The 18519-nt window shown below is 36.3% G+C and overlaps 1 protein-coding gene across 15 annotated transcripts in view; it reads left to right on the forward strand.

Moving 5' to 3' along the window:
- Nucleotides 1-18519, forward strand: part of VEZT (vezatin, adherens junctions transmembrane protein) — a 75317-nt gene that overhangs the window by 24334 nt on the left and 32464 nt on the right. For 3 of the 15 annotated variants that reach the window (XM_070600398.1, XM_070600408.1, XM_070600401.1), the window contains exons 2-7: nucleotides 2702-2836; nucleotides 6910-6996; nucleotides 8154-8210; nucleotides 12583-12758; nucleotides 14395-14670; nucleotides 17397-17546. In XM_070600398.1, the coding sequence (XP_070456499.1) occupies nucleotides 2702-2836; nucleotides 6910-6996; nucleotides 8154-8210; nucleotides 12583-12758; nucleotides 14395-14670; nucleotides 17397-17546 (881 nt within the window). The remainder of the gene's footprint in view (nucleotides 1-2701; nucleotides 2837-6909; nucleotides 6997-8153; nucleotides 8211-12582; nucleotides 12759-14394; nucleotides 14671-17396; nucleotides 17547-18519) is intronic. The other 12 variants (XM_070600399.1, XM_070600409.1, XM_070600404.1 and 9 more) reach the window with 6 other exon arrangements.

Below are 18519 nucleotides of genomic sequence, written 5' to 3' on the forward strand. Positions count from 1 at the left end.
TGCCTATTTTTATATGACTGGTGAGGAAAGAATGGTTTTTATGTTTTAATTTTTTAATTTTTATTATTTTTTCCCTGAGCTAACATCCGTTGCCAACCCTCCTCTTTTTTTTTTTCTTGAGGGAGAAAGATTAGCCCTGAGCTAACTTCTGTGCCAGTCTTCCTCTACTCTGTATGTGGGATGCCTCCACAGCATGGCTGATGAGTGGTGTAGGTCCATACCAGGAATCCAAACGCGCAAACCCCAGGCTGCCAAAGTGGAACACGCAAAACTTTGACCACTTTGCCACGGGGCTGGCCTGGTTTTTACATTTTTAAATGGTTGGAGAAAATATCAAAAGAATGGTATTGTGTGATACATGAAAAGTATAAGAAGTTCAGTATTTCTGTGAGTAAAGTTTTCTTGGAACATAACCACACTCATTGGTTTATGTATTGTCTGTGGCTGCTTTCAGGCTACAGCAGCAGTGTTGGTTAGTTGTGACAGAGACCATATGGCCTGCAAAGCCTAAAATATTTACTATCTGGCCTTTTACAGAGAAAGTTTGACGACCCTTGAATTAGACTAACTCCACTTTGATCCATCTTATTTATTTTTCTTCCCCACTGGAGTTCATTTGAAGAAAGGGTTCTAGTGCCTTAAAAACATGTGTTTTTTCTTAAGGTATGTAAACTTTTCAAAAGGTCAGCCCAAACAAACTAGCATTCTTCCTCTTTTGCCACTCTGGGGGCAGAGCAGGGTGGGGTTCACTGTTCAGTTTGAAAATACAAGGCGATTGTTCAAGGCAATGTTTGAAGATACATTATGGGTGATAAAAAGATTAACCATTTATGCCATTAGAGATTTTATGTCTCGTAGAGAGATAAGAAACATAATTCCTCCTCATATTATAAATTTTCGTATATTTTTCTCAAAAGAGATTAAACATAGCTTAAACAGGAGGCATTGACTCATCTTCCTGGTCTCTCAAATTGATAGCAAGCAAATTGCTACCAGTCCAGCAAATTCTCACACTTCCTCGTTTTTCCAAACTGAAAGATTCCCTAAAAGTATTGGTCTAGGTTAGCTGCTGCTCCTTTGTTTCCATAGCAACCAGTGCATTCCTGTACTTATTAATTTGCTTGGTGTCTCTGTACTACACTATAGGTAAGCTTTGTTGGTGTCTTGCTATCTAGACACAGGAGGGACTGTTTGTAATTTTAGGTGGTATAGTGTAATGTTTCAGAGTGCTGGTTTTGGAGTCAGACCTGTCCTGCTTTCTCTAGCTGAGTGAATCTGTTTCCTTATCTGTGAAATGAGAATAACGATAGTAATGATGATGATGGTAATACCTTTTAGAGTTTGTTGTGAACCTTAGCTGAGATGATGCGTGTAAAATGCTTAGTTAAGTACTATGCAGCTGTGTTGCTGTTGTTGGTGTTTTGGTGTTTGTTTTTATTCTAACAGCTAACATAATGTCTTTTTAAAGTATTAAATATTTTGTTGAGTGGAACCAAGATTTATTTTTAAACACCTCACCAACTTTGTGCTTTAGAGAAGGCTAAACATTAAAATTAAAGCTTGATGTTTCTTTTTGATGGGGTTGGGGTGACTTTTTTGGTCTGTTTCAAAATCTGTGCTCTTTCCACATAGATTATATAAAGTTGAAGTATAAATTGAGTGCTTACTGTGTGCCAGAGACTGTTTTAAGTGCTTTATATTTATACAGTCCTCATAAGAACCCTCTGAACTAGGTGTTATTATTATTCCTATTTTTAGATGAAACAGCTGAAGAATAGAAGGATTATAAATTGCCAGAGTAAGAGGCAGAGGGAGAGGGCCTGCCCCGTGGCCGAATGGTTGGGTTCACGTGCTCCACTTCAGTGGCCCAGGGTTTCGCCGGTTCAGATCCTGGGCTCGGACATGGCACCACTTGTCAGGCCATGTTGGGGTGGTGTCCCACATGCCACAACCGGAAGGACCCACAACTAAAAATACACAACTATGTACTTGGGGCTTTGGGGAGAAAAAGGAAAAATAAAATCTTTAAAAAAAAAAAAGAGGCAGAGTTGGGATTTGAACCTATAGTCTGGCTCCAGAGTTTCTATTCTTAACCCTGGCGTTCTAATGCTTTTGTTACTACACCATCCCTCGTTTGCCATATGCTTGTACGTAAGCTTATCTTAGGTAACTTTCTTGGAGTTTTAAGTTTGTATACATATTTGAGCTTAAATGAATTAATATGGTATGATAAAATTATAATTAATACAATGCAATCATTCTTAATTCTTCTTAGCTTCAAGTAATACAGTAACTGTTTTTTACTCTTAGGCGCTGTCTATAGCCAGGATTGGCTATTTTGAAGCAATCTGTTCTAATACTACAAAAATGTGGGCAAAGAAGTTGCTCAACAAATCTATTTATATTCCTAAATTCATTTTTTTCTAACTGGTACTCACTCCAAAAATGTCTGTGTGTTTTATTTAGTTTTTCCTTTTTTGGGTCCCTCTCTTGAATTGTTTGTTGATTTTTTTAAATGTTAAATGGCATTAAAGTTAAGTGACAGATAATTCAGTTCTTTATAGAAGAAGCTCTACAGAGTTTGGATATACTGGTCGTGATAGTTGAGTTTGGTAATGAAATTCAGTATGGAATTTAGCCTCTATAACTTATGAAATAGTAATGATCTTGAAATTTGCTTTGTTTTATGTGTCTCTTTCAGAATTCTCCACTTTACCAGTACTTACAGGATCTGGGACACACAGACTTTGAAATATGTTCTTCTCTGTCACCAAAGCCAGAAAAATGCACAGTGACAGAGGGACAACAAAAGCCTCCTACAAGAGCCCTGCCAAAAGTAAGAAAGCATGCCCATTCTCTCTGACTTGATCTTTACCTTAGTGATTAAACTGCCTTTACCATTACCCTTGCAAAAAGCAAAAGCAAAATGCCTTGTAAGCACTTTCATGTCCTCCCCGACACTAAGACTTTATTTTTTATTTCATCACTAGTACAAAACTGTCTGTTTAGATAAACATGAATCCTTGCTGTTTCCTACTCTCTCATGGGTAATTTCTATAATGAATGGAAATGAATATGGTTGAGGATTAAAATATATTATTTATTTAAATATTGAAATTATCCAGAGGGAACTAGAAAAACATACTAAAACCTTAGTGAGAACCTAACTATTAGGACTCCTATGTTAACTGGAATTTTTTTCTTTAAATATTTTTTTTAAGAGAGCACAAATTATAAGAAAGCAAATTGATAGGGTATTTCATACACAGTTTCAAGGGTATGTGATAGAGTGGGTATATTTACCTCAATTTCTGATGCCCTTTGTATCTGCAGTATTATATATTTTTATACAGTAAATATCTCATAGTTGATGTGCAGCGTGGTGATGCTTAGATAGTTGAAGAATCTCTATTAATTATGTTCTATAAAGTGCATTGACTAGGGGCCGGCCTTAACCACCCAGGTGTTGTTTGCATGTTTCACTTCAGCAGCCCAGGGTTAGCTGGTTTGGGTCCTGGGCGTGGACCTACACACCACTCAGGCCGTGCTGTGGCCTCATCCCACATAGAGGAACTAGAATGAACTGCAGCTAGGATATACAACTATGTACTGGGGCTTTGGGGAGGAAAAAAAAAGAGGAAAATTGGCAACAGCTGTTAGTTTGGGGCCACTTTTCCTCACCAAAAAGTATACCTTTAAAAAAAATGCATTTACTAGGTTCATTTGTGTTCTATTAGCCATATTTACTAAAATAAAACAATATTGCAGTACATTTCAGTTTTAACAAAAGGAATTCTAATTTAATGGGAAAGAATGTAACCAGGTTACCTCATTTTTTGAGCTTTCTAGTTTAATCAATGTTTTATTACAAGACTCAATTACTTCCAGGAGAAGGCTTTTAAAGTTTTCAATTAGTGATTTACTCTGTTAATAGAGAGGTGACGATCTTTTCTCCCATCTTCTTAGAAAAACACCTAAAATGTGAGGTAACCTACTTGGGCCCATTTGCAAGAGCAGAGTAAACACCAGAGAAATCTTTTTTTGACTGACACCCGCAAGGTGGAAGTTAGGAGAGGTAGAGCTCACAAAGGTCAGAACCAGTTTTGCTCTTCCTATGTAATACTTAAACTCTTTCTTCTCCTTGCTTCTTTCAAATATGCATGTTCCTGGGAAGAGTTTTGAAAGCAAAACCTACAGATACATGTAATAGGTTATTTATAGATTAAAACTTGAATTTGAGATTACTTGGCGACAAGACAATGAAGGAGCCAGGGGACAATCTTTGGGTGGGAGATAGGCATTGACCTGTTCTATTATTTTTTGTGTGCATGTGCAAACTTGGATTTTGTAGGTGTTTAGTCCTTTTCATTTATGACAGGTGTTTTTACATGTAGAAATCTTGTTACTAACTTAGAAACAAACAAAATGGGAGTTTAAAATTTCACCCCCTCAGAAATTCAGGAACAATAAAAAGCGTAGCCAGAGGATATTTTTTTAAATTACCATGTCTAGAAAGTTTATTTAGTTTTCATATTACACATTTCAACAGTAGGAGCTGTATTTTTTTTTAATGGAGTTTTTCTAAATCTGAGGCAGCTAAATTTTAGAAAGACTTGTTGTACTATTTAGTTCCTTCTTGGGATATATTTTTAGAATTGCCTCCCCAAATTCTGTTCAAGAAGGGAAGTGCAAATTTATTTTCTTTGGAAAGCAAATGTTTTATATAAGGTGATTTCATGATGAAACAATAATTAGCATTAATTACCTTTTTTTAACTTTTATTTTTTAATGTGGTTAAGTAGTTATTGAGTAGTCTGTCTTGGTTATCTCACCATGAATATTCATTCTCTGTCTCATTTTCTGGTTTCTTTTCCTGTGATTATTCTTTTTTTAAGATTTTTTATTTTTCCTTTTTCTCCCAAAGCCCCCTGGGTACATAGTTGTGTATTTTTAGTTGTGGGTCCTTCTAGTTGTGGCACGTGGGACGCCGCCTCAGCATGGCTTGATGAGCTTTGCCATGTCCGCACCCAGGATTTGAACCAGTGAAACCCTGGGCTGCCGAAGCAGAGCACGAGAACTCAACCACCCGGCCATGGGGCCGGACCCATCCTGTGATTATTCTTAAAGGTTCTTTTCATAAGGTTTTAGCATCAGGCCTCTTCTCTGCTTGGTCTGTTTCCTCTGAGCAATCTCATCTACTTTCTTGCTCTCTTTGGCCACTTACATCCATTCTCCATCTTTGCTGAGTTCCATGCTTATTAGACATTTCCACCTGTTTGTGCCCCAGGAAACTCAGGTTTAGCATGTCTAAAATAGCTTCTTTCCTCAGCACTTCCAAAACAAACAAAATATTCTTTCTATGTTCCCAAATTATCAGCCTCTCAGTTATCTTACTGTTTTCCATCACTCCTACGTTGATTTGATCATTAAGTGATGTATCAAGTCAACTTCTGTGTCTCTAAAGTCGAACCTTTATCCATTACCGTTTTTGCTAGCCTAGTTCAGGCCTTTATCCTTATTTAGCTGCACTATTAACCATCCTCCTAATCATGCTTCTTGGCTACCGCAATTCCCTGCCAGTACAGCCTCTGCACTCTTGCCAGTTATTTTTCTAAAATGCTGATTTTTATTGTTTAACTTCCTTGTGTAAAAACCTGTGGTAGATCCTCACAGCCTACAGGGTAAAGTCTAAACTATTATGGCATGTAAGGCCAAAGTCCTTTAAAACTCATCTCAGAGAACTTTTTTAACTTCATCACTATTTCCTTCTTCCCTTGGGTCTTAGCTTTCCCAAACTATGCCACCATCCCTATGGCATGTGCTTTCATGGCTCTCTCCTTTATTCTTCCTGTTACCTGGCCTGAAGTGTTCTTCCCTCCTTTGTTGTTAAATTCCTACTCAGCTGTTAGGGCTTAGCTCCAGTGTTACCTCCTCTTGCCCTCCTCTTTTCCCACACTTTTCCACACTTTACATTGGTTTGTAATTATTTGTACCATCTCTTCTATGCTGAGTTCTTGAAAACAGCAGTTAGGTGTATTCATCTTTGTTCCCATGACCCTTCTTTATTTATTTATTTATTTTTTTGAGGAAGATTAGCCCTGAGCTAATGACTACCAATCCTCCTCTTTTTGCTGAGGAAGACTGGCCCTGAGCTAACGTCCATGCCCATCTTCCTCTACCTTTTTATGTGGGACACCTACCACAGCATGGCATGCCAAGCGGTGCCATGTGCGCACCCGGGATCCAAACTGGTGAACCCCCGGCCGCAGAAGTGGAACGTGGTCTCTTAACTGCTGCACCACTGGGCCAGCCCCCTACCTATGACCCTTCTTTAGTACCTGGGATATAGTAATCACTCAATGCGTGGAAACTTCATTTACTGGCACGCTCAAGAAATGGGCTATTAAGGTAAATTGAATTTTTGGTTGATTCAATAATGTAACTTTTATTTCAACATGAGACAGTTTTTCTAAAATTGATTAAAATATCTTTCTGCCTTAGTATTGTGGAATGAAATGTTCATAATATTTGAGAACATTCAACAGTTTGTTGAAATCCATCATCATGTTGACATAGATAGTGTTTCCAAGATAAATGGGCTACATCAAGATAACTTCTGACTGCGTTTTAAAGATCAGATTTCAGGTCTCATTCCAAACTTACTGAATCTGAACCTTTAGTGTGGAGGCCCAGGAATGTAATTCTAAATTCCCAGATGATTCTGATGTACAAGTACATTTGGGAACTAATAAGGAGGCTGAGACACGCTGACAAAGCATATAACCTGGATGGTTTTTTCCTCTCTTTTTCTGATAAAAATTCTGATTAATTAGAAGCAAGTTATTTAAAGTTTTTCTGCTGTTTGGGTGTGGTTTAATAATCCTGTACAATGTCATTTATTTCCTTCAGCGAGGCATCCTGTTAAAAGTGGCTGAAACCATCCAAAGTTGGATTTTTTCTCAGTGCAATAGGAATGATGACTTACTTCGCAAGTTGGTAAGTGTTTGCTTTATTTCTTTTTGTTAATTTTCAGGGCTCCAGTTTATTAGTGAGAGAATCAATGAATCAGAATTTGTTTTGCTGTGGATTTGGGCAGTGATTGATTGTGATTAGAAATTCTAGGTAGTTCTCTGAAAGGAGACTGTTCACTTCATGAAGTTTATATCACCTAAAAAAAGAAAGAAATTCTTCAAAATCTGAGGATCTTTGAGCTTGTACTCGTTAGTATTATTTCATAGTTCTTTTAAGAGGTTATTAGCCACTTCAAATAGCATATTCTGGTAGTTATTGAAACCGTATTTATTAGATTACTAATTTCCTGCTGCCATCTTCCTTCATTGACAGCTGTTCCTCTTAATAGGAAAGGGAATATAGCTATTAATGAGATCAAATCAAAAGTAGTTCCTCCCTAATTTACTTATCACTAATCTACCATTCTCTGACAACTTCATATGTGAAGTTTAGTCTCCTGGGGCTGATAAATCACAGAATTTCCCAAGGACTTGGCATAGTCAACGTTGAGAGTCTTTGTGATTCGTGTGAGGCTGACTTTTTTTTCCCTACTCTCTGCTGTAATATATCTGTTGCTTGACCTCTGATCCTCAAGAGGGAATACTTCAACGTTTTATATCCTATCAATACAAAATCCAGGTGGTATACCTACAAAAATGAAGCTCTCATGGCTCTCAAAAGGAATAATCAAGTTACAAGTAAGCATGTTTCAGGATCCTCTGCTGGCTTCTGACCTTAAGATGATAATTATCATTCTTGTAAATTATCATTTGTGTAGAGATGTTTACAAAGTGCTTTCACATTTTGATTTGGTAATTTAAACACTGTAAGGTGTAGTGCATTTTACCAATTGGAAAGCCTGAGGTTCATACAGTTGAATTTGGTTTAGGAATACTTATTTAGTGAATTGTTCAAGAATGTTCAGCTAGAAAGTGATAGAGTCAGAATTTGGACTCAGGTCTTCTGGTTTCAAAGCCAAGGCTCTTTCTAGTATACAATACTCCTCTCTAGCTCGCGTATTATTGTGTTTTGACTGACTGAAATTACTTTTTTGGCAACCCAAATGGGCAAGTTCTCTGTGCAGGGTTTCATCTTTGTAGGTGTGTTAAGAAGGTCAATGAAGTGTCTTGTCATCTACGTAGAATATCATCTCTATCCAGGTGGAGCCATCCTCATTCTTCAGTGATGCTAGGACTGTGGTAAGGTATATGGATCCATGTACATTTTTCTGTGGTTTAATCATAGTCCTGATCTTTTCATTCTTGGTTCTCTGTCACTGGCCACATGTTTCAAGTCATGTTTCACTATAAAATGCCAGCTTCTATATGCATCTCTTTTGTGCCTCCCTTATGGAGAATTGTAGGGCGTACGTACCTAAGAAATAGTTTATTAATAATGGAATGAGGAGTTTCCCAGATGGCTTCTGGCATGAGATTGATTGACTCAATGGTGACATATTTAAATTTTTGTTAGCTGTACAGATATTGAACCAGTCCCTTTTTTCTTTTATAAAAAATACTGGCAATTACTCCATGATATCTGAACATTTTGTTAAGGTAGTACTTTTCTTCTTAAAGTTTGGAAAAAAATTCCTTTATAGCAATTATGATGATAGTGGTACTGGCACTTTTTAAGTGCTTTTTAGCCTATAAAGTGCTTTCACACATGTTATCTCATTTGCTCCTCATCGGCTTTATGAAATAGCACTATATATTAAAAAGTGTATAAGATCATTGAAGTACATTGACACATGAATAAGTTCCCTTCTTCATCCCTAGGGGCAAAAATAGAAATCTCTTTATTCTTTAGCTTTGCTTCTCATACTCTTTCATTCCATCCAGGCAGAAATATTCCTAAGTTACCTTCTCATGCCATTTCTCTATTTAGATCCTAAAAGGATCCCCATTATCCATCAAATCAAGTCCAATTCATCACTTCAGCATGAAAGAGTCTACATAATTTGGCCTTAACCTACATTTCCAGCCTTATCTACCAATATGTTCATCAGCCAACTCTAGTCCTCCTTTTCCTTTATTCTATACCTATTCTCTATGTCTATGTTTGTACTATTGTACTGTGGTGAAATTCTTTCCATTTTTCTCTCTGTTGGAATCTTTCGAGTCAGCAATCCCAGCTCTTCCTCAAGGCTTTTCCCAGAAACTTCAGCCTATTGGATAACTTATTTTCTACAACAACCTAGTAGCACTTGTCTATGCTGTGTTCTATGGTATAGATGTGTGCTTTTCTTTACTATATTTTAATTATTTCATGTGTACTAACAACACTAACAGCTAACACTTATATAGTGCTTACTGTGCGCCAGACACTCTTCTTTGTAGCTTACAAATATTGACTCATGTAATCCTCACAACAACCCTTTGAAGTGGGTACTATTATTATCCTCATTTTGCAGATGAAGAAACTAGATCAGAAAGGTTGTTAACTTGCTTAAGTTGTGGAACCAGGATATAAACCTAGGTACTAAATCTTAGCATTCAGGGGCTGGCCCCGTGGCCGAGTGGTTAAGTTCGTGCACTCCACTTTGGCGGCCCAGGGTTTCACCGGTTTGGATCCTGGCCACGGACATGGAACCGCTCATCAAGCCACGCTGAGGTGGCATCCCACATACCGCAACTAGAAGGACCCACAACTAAAAAATATACAACTACGTACCGGGGGGCTTTGGGGAGAAAAAGGAAAAAAAATAAAATCTTTAACTCTTAGCATTCACACTTGTTGAGGGTGAGCCACAGTTCACATAGTACACTTCCCCGAAGCACAGAGCAGCCAACTATACAGATAAGACCTACTAATATTTAAGTGGATCAAAATTAGTACCTTTTACATTTCTTCATTTGTTTGAGTCTTGGGCCTAAAGTCTAAATAGGGCTATTGTGACATGTTTCCTAATTTAGCAGGTGTCTATTTTCCCAGTAGTTTGATTACTGTATTTTCTGCAGTTCTTATTTTTATAGTTAAAGAGTAATGTATAATTTTACAGTTTATCCTTAAGAAAAAGCTTAATTTGTTAATTTAGTCAGATTCAATTTTACAGCTAAAATTATCAGAATATTCAAGTTCTTCCTTTGTAGAGGTGATTTGATCATTAAGACAAGGCTGCTTTAGTTGTTTGGAGTATCTTGGTCCCTTTCAAGTTCATTTGTATGTATAGATGATTGTAGGTTGTTAGTTTCACTCTTGAAACATGTATTTCCAAAGCTATTAATACTACCTCGAATTACGTTGGTTTCGGGGAGACATTATCCCAGTTTTGCAACAAATCCGATGCCAAGAAAAGGTGTGAAGAAAGTGAATGTCTGATAAAGCGGCATGTCTATGCTAGGGTCCATGAAGAGGGAGAGCTTGCATTCCATGTTAATAGCTTTCCCCCTCTCTGTCTGCCTTAGCCTTCGTTTATGGTTAGGCTTCTTTAAACTTGCCCATATACAAGTACATAGGGGTCTCATAAAAGTTATAATTTAAAACTTTTGTAGCAAAAGTTTGATTTTTCATATTTATATTTGAATATGACTATGTCTGATTGGGGAATCCAAACTAAATAGTAAGGCTGATAGGTGAAGATTTATTTCAAAGATCACTTGAAAAGCTACCATGCTCCGCCTACTGACCTCCTTGGTTTTTTAGCCCTCCTGCCGCTCGCCACAAAGAGTATAAAGTGAGTTGGGCTGTTCTCTCTTTATGAAAGCGGGGTGGGATGTCACACTAAGTGCTTCCTAATGTTAGAATTGTAAGAAGAGAGAAGAAGCAACAGTTTAAATATGACACATAAAAGTACTGCAGAGGACCATGCAGGGTGTGTCAGTAGATAGTGAAAAAGCCACACCAGGCTAAAAGGAGGATCAACATTCCATTGATTAGATGTTCTTTTTTTGATAATTGAAAATAAATGTCTCCAGATAGGCCTAATATTAAAAACATTCTTCTGGAGCTGGCCCAGTAGCATAGTGATTAAGTTCTCACGTTCTGCTTCGGTGGCCTGGGGTTCCCAGGATTGGATCCCAGGAGCAGACCTACACACTGCTCATCAAGCCATGCTATGGCAGCATCCTACATGCAAAATAAAGAAAGATTGGCACAAATGTTAGCTCAGGGCCAATCTTCCTCACCAAAATAATATATATATATTCTTCTCCTTCTCTAAAAGTGATGTAACCCATGATTAAGAGGATATGTGCTTATGGTTTGATGTATAGATCACTGCATTCCTACTTAAGTCTCCATTATAATCAACCGGGTCTGGACTCTGTGATATAGGAATGATTGACTAAGACGAACAAACCTATTGCCTTCAAACCCTAGACATAACCAGTTTTACGTTAACTGCTAAAGGCCTTGTCCATTAAAAGTTCTCTTTATTTTTATCAGACAATAGGATCACTCTATTCCTAAATTTAATACAAAATAAAACTTTAGATTTTCTGTTAGAGCAGACTATATACAGGGAAGCAGAATCAACTCCCAAAGACTTAGGATTTGAAATCAGAGTTCTGGGAAGTTACTTAATCTCTTTGGGCTTTGGTTTTCTCTCTGTAGAATGGAGATGAGAATGATAATGGACATCACAGGGTTCCTGTGAGAATTAACCTGTCTGCACTAACACTGCTAGCTCATCTCTCACCTCTCTACCATGTATTCTGTGCACAAAACTAATGTCAGTGACTTGCAGCTTCCCAAACTAGAGAAGGTTTGATTCTGTCTCATCTCACTCTTCCCATGGTTTCCTCTGGTCAGTTCTTATTCATCCTTTAAGACTCAGCACAGACATCACCTCTTTTGCTCTTTCTGACCTCACTGCAAGTTTTGGTCCCTCTATGCCATTTTCATAGTACTCTAGGTATACCTCATTGCACTTCTGTGCACATTATATTGTAACTATTTGCTTTTCAGTCCTCTTCATTAAACTCTGAACTCTTTAAGAATAGAGACTTGTATGTCTTGTTTATTTTCTTGTGCCCTCGGTATCAAGCCTGGTACCTGGTATGCATAAGATGTTCCTTGATAGATGAATAGAAGGAAAAGAGGGAGGAATAAATGAGCTGGTATATGTGAAAGCATTTTGTAAACTATAAAGTGCTATGCACATGTTATTGTGGTTTTGCATTACATTTCTTAACGATGTATTTTAAATATCTGAATGTCCGTTTTTAAAAGGCCTTGATCCTGCTGATGTAATTCTTAGATATTGGCTATATTGTTAGAGTACTCAGGGACAGCATCTGTTACAGGATTATGTTTTCCCTGTTGTGTTTCAGCTATTTAATTAGTTAGGCTTCACTAAACAGGTTTATTAATCTAATTACTTCATATCTCTTAATTAAAAATTTATATTTCACATCTAGTGGCTCAGTAATGTTTACCTCAGTCTTTATTGTTTCACGTTGACAATGAAAGTAAAACTTCACACATCATACTAAAGATAGATTGGACTGTTGTTTCTTCTTCATAGAGTCTATACTGAAAATAAACACCTCTAAATCTTATTAGGAACTTAGCATCTAATACAAACTTATGTATGTACTAATACCTCTCTTCCGGTCTTTTAATGGCAAGGATATTGGATTCCGACTCGACTCGCTACATACCATCCTGCAACAGGAAGTCCTGTTACAAGAGGATGTGGAGCTGATTGAGCTACTTGATCCCAGTATCCTGTCTGCAGGGCAACCTCAACAACAGGAAAATGGACACCTTCCAACACTTTGCTCCCTGGCAACCCCTAATATTTGGTACTGTCCAGAAAACAGCTATCCTTTGCTTACATATAGAGTATTAGCAGAGGAAATCTGTCATCATGCTCTCCATTGTAAAGGCCTTATAAACGTTCCATACCTTTTAGCATTGTAACTAATGTAATGATGTGCCAGAGGTTCAAAAAAAAAAGTAACTTTCTAAAGTGAATACTGTTTAAAGCTAGGGAAAAAATCCAATTAGGTTGTTGTGTACTCTCAACTGAATATAATTAATTCTGTTTTTAACAATCCAACAAGCAGGTATAACATGTGCCAAAAAGAATCTCTCTTACCCCTATACCTATGCACGTGTGTGCATGCAGCCCTGGCTGGTTCTATATGTTCCTTTATAATCACTCAGTTATATCGTAATCACATTGTAGAGACACCAAGGACAGGATGGGACATGGAGGTAAATAGTCAACTCTTGTTTTGTTGGCCAAGAAGAGATCCTAGGGAACATAGTGTGACAATTCATGCTATCCTAAAACTTTTCAACTACTTCAAATATTTGGTCTTATGCCAGAATCAGTTCCATGCCAGAATCTGTTTTAAAAAAAATAGTAAGAAGGGATTATATATACAGAACTGTTAATGTCCTCTTCCTATTGAAGTACGAGTTTATTAAAGGAACTAAATCGTTGCTTGAACTGTTGAAGTTATACAGGCAGTTACATTCATTGGCCTCAGTGTTCTGAATTTCTCTCTTTCCTGTCACTCTGACAAATGCTTCGTATTACAACAGCGAAGTATGATGTTTTCCAAATCTGTGTCTCAGGATGATGAAGTAAAGCATCTTATCCTTTAAAAATCTAAGAAATTAAGAAGCTGCTAGAAGGAACCATAGGTTCTAAGAATTTTAGAGCTTTCCTTTCAAGTTTCTTTTAAGCACAAATGTGATTAAGCACAAATGTGATTAAGCACCTATGAGACCTGTAGATAATTTTAGACTTTGCTATTAGTACATAAAAGTATGTGATGAGATTTTGCTTGATGATATTACCAGTATTGTTTGAAAGTAAAGGATTCCAAAGGAAATCAGAGCAGGCAAATATTTGTTATTCTTCCATGTGACTTTCTTTGTAGTTTGACTATAATGTCTTCAAGTATTGTTGATGTTGTTTGTAGATATCCTCAGACACATTTCCCCCTGTATTCCCCTTTTTCTTGTATATACACATTTTCATCAAAGCCTTCATTGTATAAAAGATGTATTTTAGTCTGTGGATTTGTAATTGACCCAAATAAGAAATGTTCATACATATTTTTACTTTAGTTAAAAAAGTATAAAAGTACAAAGCTTGTCCATATCATGGTCTATAGTAAGAATGTGTATTCCAGATTTGTGATGATTATTTAAAATTAAATGACTTCACTCAAAACAATTACTCATCAAGTATAATTTCTAATTGGAAAAATGTTTATATTTTCTTGAGCTATTGTATGTTTCTGTGCAAATAATTAAAGTCTGACTTTGGGAAAAAAGGAACTCATAATATCTCCAAATACTAAAAAATTATTTTAATATTAAAAATTAGTATTTTATCTACTTTAGTAAACCTAAACTACTGACTAAAGTAACTCATCTTTCTCTGGTCTGATGGATATCATTTTCTTGTTTTCTCTGTTATAGGGATGTCTCAGTGCTATTTGCCTTCATTAGTTTGCTCATTATGCTTCCCACTTGGTGGATTGTATCTTCCTGGCTGCTATGGGGAGTGATTCTGTTTGTTTATCTGATCATAAAAGTTTTGAGATTATGGAGGACAGCCAAACTACAAGTAACCCTAAAAAAATACAATGTTCTTTTGGAAGATACAGCAACAAATAGCCGAGCTTTTACTAACCTTGTGAGAAAAGCTTTACGTCTCATTCAAGAAACTGAAGTCATTTCCAGAGGATTTACACTGTGAGTTCATTTTTCATTTTACTTTTTAAATAATTCTTTTCTACTACACAGTTAAATTAGAATATTTATTACCTATTTGCACTTCTGTGTTGCATTTACAAAAAAACTAGGTTTCTCTTTGGTGCTTATTAAAGTCTATGACCTGCTAAGTGAAGGAATAAATATATTATATGCTAGATTTAATATGTAGTATGATTCTGCTCATGTAGTTTGAAAAACCACAGTACTTTGAGAATCGTGGTTATTTCTGTGTGTTACTGTATGATTATATGAGGTAATGTATGGAGAGAGCCTAACATTGAACCTAGCATGCAAAGTTACCCAATAAATGTTTGTTCCCTTTACTCCCTGTCAGATGCTCTCTTTCCTCGGTTTAAATGATAGATGTCTTTGACATGAATTCATTTTGAAAAATCTTGCTTTATATTAATAATATTCTTTAGGTAAACGTTAGCAGATTACTTGGGCACTGTTATTCTCAGAATATCATACAAATAATAATGTTTCACATTTCCATGGGAAAATTAAATATTCATCAGTCTAGCTTGTAAGTATATTAAGCTATAGGATATATAGGCTATTTATTCTATTACTAAAGGGAAAGTTATATTTATTGAGCACCAGTTATGTTGCATATACTGTGGTAGGCAATTGTGCATACAACTAAAGGCAGGCAATTTTAAGTGGTAGAGCAAATGTTCCATCCATTCCATCTGAGCCTAAAGCTTGTTTCCAGTACACTAGGCTGTCTGCTAAACGCTAACAGTTGACAGTTCTACTGTAGTATAATTAATAATTTATATAACCTTTGCAGTCTATAGGTGGGAGAAAGTATATGGTGGACTGATTATTGCTCTTAATTAGTTGTACCTGGAAAATCATGAAAAGGGGGCCAGAAGAATCTTTGACAGTCATTGCATCCTTCACTCTGCTCTGCTCTAGAGTAGTACTTAATCTTGACTTAAAAGCTGTTTCTGGAAAATCATGGAAGCAGGGAAGTGGAAGACTCTCTAGTAGTCATCTTAGGCTTCGCTCTGTTTGTTCTAGAACAGTGTTTAAGCAATCCCAAGACATTGAGATTTTATAACTTTCTGCACAATTCGAAATGTAACGGTCCTTGGTCTGTTAATTTTTGTCCTTCCATTGTGGTTAAAGTCCACTTCTTATTGATAGAGCATATCAAATATTAAGTTGTTTGAGGGTCTTATTTTAAATGTTAAGAATCACACTAAGACTAAGTAATAGTTGCTTTTCATTTTCGCACAGCATTTTATTGAGAGGACTGATTGGTTAAGCAAAGTGGCTGTGTTCAGTTGATGCTCTGTAGCCTAGTATAGGGGATTCTGTGCCTTTTGTCATTGTCCAGCTTTTACCCATATGTATAAAATAGGCCGGAAGAACTAAAATGGGCCAGTTAGACATGATTTACCTCCACATCATGACTTCCATCTATTCAGATGCAGACAGGCAGAAGAAATGTTGGAAAAAAATTGTGCTTCACTTGCCTCCAGCTGGATAATTGATTGAAAAAAATTATAAGGAATAACAAATCTTGAATCATAATTTTTTAGAGATATTTTTAATTTTTAAGACTCATTTAGTAAAATGGAATACAAATAATAGTGCCATATATTGAAAACATGGGTGCTGTTTTGCTCTGCCTTAATTTGTCCTTTCTAGCCAATAATTTAACCCTTCTTTGCCTCATTCTGTTATTTTAAAATAAGCCTATCAGTCATTGCCCTCTGTTTTTTGTAGATTTTTAATGCTGAATATATTTTAGTTTGATTGAAATTTTTAAAGTTTTAAGTTAGATGTCTTGTTCTAAACATTTGTGGTTATATTGTTATGAGAAATTAATAAATTCCAATATTTTGTTTTGCTATTGAGAGGTTACTGGCTAGGTGAAAAAACTATTATCCAATAACTATGTAATATGTAATCATTCATAATTTCCTTTATAAAAAGCCTAACGTCTGTCATTGTTGCAAATAGGAACTCTCCATTTATCTTTTGGAAAGTGCTATGAAATGTCCTTCCTCTTGAACAGTTTTGAGAGTAGCTATGCTACTACATAGTAACCCTTCCTTTGCCTTTCTACTTGCATTCCCCTGTTGGCCACTGGTCCTGTTACCTTTCTGCGTCCCCTATTTCATTTTGAGTAGGTAAGTGCCAGTGGCAGCAGGTGGGTAAGTCATTTTACCCTACTTTTGTGAATGTACAGAATGTATTTCTATACAGTATTTGATTGTTCTGTACAAGTTACCAAAAATATGATTGATGAACATATGTAAATGCATATTAAGAATGGGAAAGTGTTTGTAACTAAGGCTTTCATTCTTACTGTGGATATAGGATTTAAAAACTGAATGTAAAGTATTACCATTTTAGTATATTTTATCAGGTAAAGTGTCTATATAAAAAAGTTGCAATTTCTTATATAAATATTCCTACATTTATACTATATTTCAACTAAAATTCATTGTGTCCCCATGTCGGAGGAAGCCTTTACTCTTTGAGATTTTAATTTTTCATTTGTCTTTTTTCTGGTAGCTATGTGTGTATCAGTGAAATGGCTATTTATGAGGCCTGAGTTGGGATATTTGTAATCATTTTCTAGTGAAAATCATTAAAAGGATTTTTTTTCTAAGCTTAATAGAATTGTGGATTTAGGAAACAAAAACTTTAGGACACCTGTACAGTTGTATCACATTTTACTTTTCAAGTTTGCTTGACAGGGTCAGTGCTGCTTGCCCATTTAATAAAGCTGGACAGCATCCCAGTCAGCATCTCATCGGTCTGCGGAAAGCTGTCTACAGAACAGTAAGAGCCAACTTTCAAGCAGCAAGGCTAGCTACCCTATATATGCTGAAAAAATATCCTTTTCTGTGTGTGTGTAAGAATAAGTAATGTTTCCGGAGTCCTGAATATAGATGTTATAGTTGTATCCTGCAAAAGTTAACTATAAACTGAGATGGCCTATTTTGAAGCTAATTTCCATCATCACTACTATTTTAGAACTGGAAATACATTCCAAGGGGAGTGATAATAACAGACAGGAAGAAAGTTCTGCTCTCCTGCGCCTCATTTTTAACAAGAAAAACTTGAAGTCCCTCCCTTTACTGGTCCAAAGAATAAAGTCAGAAAAACCTGGCTTTGCTAGGTCTGTCATTTTTAAAAATTACTGAACATGGCAAATTTACGTCATGACATGGAAATAAACTGGCAGCAGGAAATCCTTCCCCTTTCAGAAAACAGAGGCTCTAGAGTCAGATTGGCTAAGTTTAAATTTTGGCTGTATCAGTTACTGCCTAAGTGACCTTAAGCAAGTTTCTTACCTCTTTCTGCCTTGCTTTATTCATTTTTGAAATGGCAATAATTACATAATCTTCCTGACTGTGTTTTTGTTGAGGTCAAATAAGTTAGTGCATATAAAGCACTTAGGCAGTATCTAGTGTATAATAAACACTCAGAGACTGCATGACAACGAGTTTGTCACTTAAATTTACTAAATCAAGAAATTAGTTCTGTTTGAAAGTGAAAGTGTCTAAGATCTTTATTTTGGTTAAGACTCATAGATACGTTAAATTATGAGTCAGTGGAATGCAAAAAGACTACACCTTCAGTATGCTGGGTATGGTACCACTGATAAATACAGTGCTTAAAGTTTACAGAGAGCTTTGTGCTCTATCATTATAGCCTTATACAAACCTTCCCAGCTAGATTTTATCTCCACTTTATGAGAAAACTAAGTAAAACCTCCACTTTGTGTGATTTGCTTCACGTCCCACAACTGGTGAGAGATGAAGTTGTGTCCTGAATATAGGATTTATGACTTGAAACTTTTTC

Source organism: Equus przewalskii, chromosome 29 (genome assembly GCF_037783145.1).
Source record: "Equus przewalskii isolate Varuska chromosome 29, EquPr2, whole genome shotgun sequence".
Taxonomy (NCBI): domain Eukaryota; kingdom Metazoa; phylum Chordata; class Mammalia; order Perissodactyla; family Equidae; genus Equus; species Equus przewalskii.